The 6,000-nt window shown below is 43.4% G+C and overlaps 1 protein-coding gene across 2 annotated transcripts in view; it reads left to right on the top strand.

The window, feature by feature from the left end:
* The first annotated feature begins 285 nt into the window (after positions 1-285).
* Positions 286-6,000, top strand: part of EEIG2 (EEIG family member 2) — a 31,153-nt gene continuing 25,438 nt past the window's right edge. Inside the window, exon 1 of one of the 2 annotated variants that reach the window (XM_035122169.2) lies at positions 286-657. In XM_035122169.2, the coding sequence (XP_034978060.1) occupies positions 509-657 (149 nt within the window). In that variant the 5' untranslated portion in view covers positions 286-508. The remainder of the gene's footprint in view (positions 658-6,000) is intronic. The other variant, XM_035122171.2, reaches the window with a different exon arrangement.

Here is a 6,000-nt window from a genome sequence, read left to right as displayed (position 1 = left end):
CAAAAACGTCTCGGGCTGGCCCGGCCCTGCCCCAACCACTGGCCGCGCTGGCAAATAAGATAGGAATGCTGCCCTGAAAGGGGTTGGCGGACTCGCCTCTGTGGCTTCAGGAAGGGAGGCGGTCTTTTTTTGAACGGCAGGCGGGCGGGCTCAACAAGGCGAGAGCGGCAGGGTGCCGCTGCGTGGCAGCGCCGCCTGCCTGAGGCGAAGACAGCGCGCGCGGGCGGGAGCGTTTCTCTCCCCCCCCCCTCCGCCGCCCTCCCCTTTTCTCCCCGCTGTTCCTCCTCCTCCTCCTCCTCTTTCTCCTCGCCGCCTCCTCCTGCGCTTGGTCACAAGGGTCGAAGGAGGAAACGGCGCGGCTGTGGTAATGGAGGAGCCGGCAGGGGGTTAGCCCGCCGGTGAGGTGGGGAGGCTTCTTCTCCCCCTCCCTCCGCCGCCTTGTTTACTTCTTCCTTCCTTCCTTCCTCACTCCCTCCCTCCTCTCGGCTGCTTCCCGCCGCCCCGCTTCATGGCCTTCATGATGATGAAGAAGAAGAAGTTCAAATTCCGCGTGGAGCTGGAGCTGGACGAGCTCTCCTCGGTGCCCTTCGTCAACGGGATCCTCTTCTGCAAGGTGCGGCTGCAGGACGGCGGCAGCTTCAGCGGAGAGTCGTCCAGGTAAAAGGGGAACTAACAGCCTCGGCCGCCGCTGCCACAAACCCTCGTTTTGAGAAGCCCTAACCTGACCGGAGCGGTGGCGAATGGCAGGCAGAGAGATGCCGCCGCTCAGCCGCGTTATAGTGTGGACGCGCCCCAGCACAGAAGCGGGGCTGCTCCGTTTCCCCCGCAGCCGCAATACACCTGTTAAGTCTTCAAAGGCGCCGGAGACACGCTCATTTTGCGCGGGCAGGGAGTGTAGTCGTAAATGCTATAGACGTGTTTCGGTTTTGATCCTCCTCCTCCTGCAAAACGTGTCCTTTCCCAATCCTTATAGACCCGGTGGGGAATGAACTCGTTTCCTCCTCAAAACCATCTTGAGCTCCCATTCCCACTCCCACCCGCCAAATGCCTATTTTCGGTGCCAGGGCTGAGTTCTCTTGGAACTGCATGATGCACGTGAAGTCAGTGTCTCTGGCCACACCATTGGGTGACCAAAATAATGCATTTGCCCAAAAATGGATGGGATTCCGCGTGAGGCTTCCAGATCAAAAAGGTACTGTTTCCTGGCAGATTTGAGCCCCTCAAACCTATTGTGTTTAATTTTAGCCCATATAGTCCCTCAGTTGAGGGCTGAAATTGGTGAGATTTATGGAGTAGTTTCCAATTCTGTTAAAGGAAATTAGATGCAACGCATTCATATACATATATGTATATATGCGCATGCGTGCATTGCATCTAGCATCTAATTTCCTTTAACGGAATTGGAAACTACTCCATAAATCTCACCAACTTATTGTTTTCCTTCCTATGCGTCCTAGCAGTTCTGTTGCTGATCCAAACAACACAGAACTGGAAACCTCCCCCACAAATGTTGAGACCTAGTGTTGGGGATTGTAATATCCAGTCTCAAAGTATTCCTTCAGTAAACCTATTACAGAACAGCCCTAAAAAGTACAGGACAGTGGAATTTCTGGGAGGGAACTAGAAAGGAGCCAGAAGGTCCAACGCCCAAGACTAGGCTCATACCACAACTATCTCTATTTTATGCCATTTGCAGAGACTAGGAATGATCACTGTGTTGCACGAAGGTGCCAGCAAAGTAGATAGCTCCAGCTGGTGTACATAATTATACAAAGTAATGCAGTACAGTACAGAAAAAGATAAAGTAAAAATCTCAGACTTAGTCTAACTGCCATGTAAGCTTGTCTGATCGTTCCTGGGGAAGTGGAGAAAGGTATTATTTCAACCAGTGGAACAGTCACACATTACACAAAATGCTACTAGGATGCTGGCTTGAACCACCTTGAGGCTACTTTTTGTGCCTTTCTTTTGTGTTGGAAGCAATTCTCTACACAGTTCCAGTGATGTTTATATGCAGTTCCTCCCTCTATTTCTGCATTTTGCAATGATATGTTGAAAATTGGCAGACCCACATGGGAGGAGGTTCATGCAGACAGGCTACGTGGTAGCCTAGTTTCCATGATGATCACAGAAGCAATTATCAGTCTTTCAATTTTTGTTTTTTAAAAGTAAATTTTATCACTGTGATTGAATATGAAGAGAAGTATCAAATGTACTGGGTGAAGTTGTCCTAGGTGTAATACAAAAGTCATCCACAGATTTACCCCCAAATGAATATTTAATGAAATCCATAACACCTGTCTCTGGTTGTCGCAGTGCCTGAAGCTTCAGAGGAAGGGGAGACTTTTTACAATTCATTAAAATAATAATATCACTACTTCATCTCAGTTGAGAAACCAGTGTTTTGAAACCCTGTGAGGTTCTTCCTTCCAACAGCTGTACTATGAAGATTTCTTGAATTTATATTAAGGTATCTTCTTTTGCTTTCTAACCTCTTAAAGGCAAATCTGTATGCAGTGGTTCTTATAACTTCTAACTTCTAAGGCCAGCATACAAAGAATTACACAGCTGTTTCTGTGTGCTCAAGGGGATTCAGGGCTTTGTTTCTTAAACAGTGTGCTCAAGTGCAAACACACATGCACATGTAGTCATTTATCAGTGCTTATTATGGCTAACATATGGGACCCAGGTGGCGCTGTGGTTAAACCACTGAGCCTAGGGCTTGCTGATCAGAAGGTCGGCGGTTCGAATCCCTGTGACGGGGTGAGCTCCCGTTGCTTGGTCCCAGCTCCTGCCAACCTAGCAGTTCGAAAGCACCTCAAAATGCAAGTAGATAAATAGGAACCGCTACAGCGGGAAGGTAAACGGCGTTTCCGTGCGCTGCTCTGGTTTGCCAGAAGCGGCTTTGTCATGCTGGCCACATGACCTGGAAGCTATACGCCGGCTCCCTCGGCCAATAATGCGAGATGAGCGCGCAACTCCAGAGTCGGTCACGACTGGACCTAATGGTCAGGCGTCCTTTTTATTATGGCTAACAGCTTTTGAAACTGAGTTCTCCAAAATAGTTCGGGTTACGGCATAGGAATTTGCTGTTCAAAAACAAAAAGGCAAAAATCCCACTGAATGAAACCAAGCTCTTGGACTTGCTTGAAATCACTTTTGGTTCATCATGGTCACATTTTTCTCGATCCTGCATAGCATTTCTCCCCACTTTAGTGTGACATTTGTAAATTACAACAAAGAGCCTTCTGAACATTCAGCAATACAAAATTCTATTTATTTCCTGAATCATTCTAGTTGCCATTTTCTACTTTGAAGAGCCTGCTGTTATTCCACATGTGGAGACAGTTCTAGTTGTGATCTCACCAGGGCATCATATTACAGTTTTGAGGTGTCTCAACTTAAATCATTGTGTTTAAAATTGGAAAAAGAGAGGTTTGTAATTGCATAATACTGAGGGTTGCAGTTTTCCTGTGTTTGACTGAGAGAGCCACTGGATCAGATAATGGCAGGGTTAACTTGGGTACCACAGACTCTCTATAAAGTGTGAAAGGGTGATCTAAAGTGAAGCATGGATTACCAAGTGGTTGTAGCTTCTGTGTGTTGCCCAGAAGTATATGTATGTGGACCTTGACTATCAAGGCCTGTAGCCCTTTCCATCAGAGCTTATCATAATTAGAACCTTGCAATATCAATAATTTTGCATGTGAATTTGCTTCTTTTCTTCTTTCCTCCCCATCCCATTTTCCTTTTATGTTGTGCATACTGTATTTACATTGTAAGCCTCAGAGGAGCAACTGTGTTGTTTTTATTGATCCGTAAGACATTCTGCAAGCCTTTCTGAATGAAGAGTGGGGTATAAATGTTTTGAATAAATACTGTCGCTTATGTTTTGAATAAATACTGCTCCTACTTCACTCCTCCTCTGTTAAAAGCAGGAGAAACTCTTGTTATATCTGAACCCAGGATCTTGTTGTTCCCAAAAAAGCCAGGTTCAACAATCCAATAAAAATGCATGGTTTAAGTTTGGCTAGCAAGCTTTATGAGAGTTTTATAGTTTGTCCTGTTTGCACCAGGAAAGAAGTGGGAACAATCAGACAGACAGCATGCTGCTTGTGCACAATAAAGTTAAACCATGATACCTGTGTCATGATAATCAAAACGCCGCCTTATGACATGCAAACACAGACAATTACTTTGTGTGTGTGTGTGTGTGTGTGTGTGTGTGTGTTATATATATCACAACAATGTGCCAAATCTGAAGTTTTCATGGAGGTGACAGCTATAAACAGCACAAACATGCAGTTACATGGTTTTACAATGATTATTTCCAAGAATTGGAATATTCACTAATGAGTGAATGTGCTTGAATTTGGTAAATATGAGCTAGCTATTCTTAGGCTACAAGTATTTTTTTCAAAAGAATCTTTGGCATTTTTATTGTGGTCTAGTGTGCTGCATTTTGAAATTGGACTTAAGAAACCCAGTTTCAAAATTAATGTTTAGCAGTGTAGAATTGTAACACACATCTCTCTTCTATTTGCAAAATGGTCTCATTTGTCCTCTCTTACTGAGTTTTTATGAGGTGGCATACTTTGTGACAAACATGCTATTTAATTTAGTATCAATAACCAGAATTCTGATAATTCTTACAAGCTTGGGATTTTATATACTATAGTAAGGTAAAGGTAAAGGACAGTTAATATAGTATAACAACCTGGAAGACATTTAATATTGAAACTGAAATTTTAAATTGCGTTAGAGTAGCTGTGAAAACCTGTGCTAGAAACATTCAGCTGTGTAAAAATTATAAACCATTAAATCTTGGGTCTCTTCTGTGTCTGAAAAGTATAATTTTATATATTTCTTTTAATAATGTGCACCTGATGTTTCTTTGTGGTGCCCTGTGAGGAAAGGGATGGTTTAAGAGAGAGTGCCCAAGTTTGTTCAATGTGCTGTACGTCTCACTATGGATTTATTCATCTAAAACCAAAGTTTTCTTTTGTATCACAGACTGATCTTAGAAGTTTCCATGATATGTTTCACCACCCTTCTTTTCTTGTTTATTGGAATGCTGTTGCTCTGTCTAGCAGTATAGTTCCTTGCAATATTAAGGTGTGTGTGTGTGTGTGTCTGTTATTAGTTTCTGAGAACAATGAGTTTAATGTGGAAGAAGGCAGTTGCCATTGGGCTGCATGCACACTGTGGGTTGTATTCAACATAGCACTAAGCACAAGGATTTCTTCTTGCGTAACAATGCTTTCTTCTCTCCTCCCTCATGTACCCCCTAAATCTGTTATGAGTGTTCCCCAGTGCTCCAGAGCACATTTGTTGACTGGAGGGGGTGATTTTTCTGCCCTTCATAGATTTCAGGCATTTGACATTCAAAGATGTTGGCCTTATGCCATTACCTGGTTGCCTTTCTCCATACAAATTGACATTGCTAGTGGGAAAAAGTAATGTTGGAAGCTGTCAGCCCGTAGTATTCTGCAGTGCCATCATAATATTAAATTTTATGATTTGGCCACAGCGTAGCAGTACATGTTTCCTGGCAAACTAAATCTTAAACAAAATCATAGCACTATGTTGTGTTACCAGTAATTAATTGGATTCAAACTCTTCCCAGCTAATTTCAAATGTGCTATGTAGCTATAAATTAAATTGTACATGGCAGGATTGGACAAATCCATTATTTTGCCATTGTTACAGTGTAGTCAGTGGGGGAGTTCCTGCTAAGTTCAATGCTACTTACTCCCCAGTAAATGTCTTCTAATTGTGAGTATAAGTTTAAGAGGTAGTCTGTAATGAGAGTTTGTGAGAAGAAATGAGAAGTAAACATTACCTTTTTCCCAGATGTAATGCTAAGGACCAAGTTGAGAAAATGAATCTGTAACATTTGTGCTGTATGGCTTTGGCTGCAAAGTGTATGCAGTGTTGCAGCCCTAATCTCAGGGTGTATTAAGGTGAACCTGAAATCCCTGCTATCTCAAAATAGTTCTC

Source organism: Zootoca vivipara, chromosome 7 (genome assembly GCF_963506605.1).
Source record: "Zootoca vivipara chromosome 7, rZooViv1.1, whole genome shotgun sequence".
Classification (NCBI taxonomy): Eukaryota; Metazoa; Chordata; class Lepidosauria; order Squamata; family Lacertidae; genus Zootoca; species Zootoca vivipara.
This window is presented reverse-complemented; position numbering and strand designations above follow the sequence as displayed.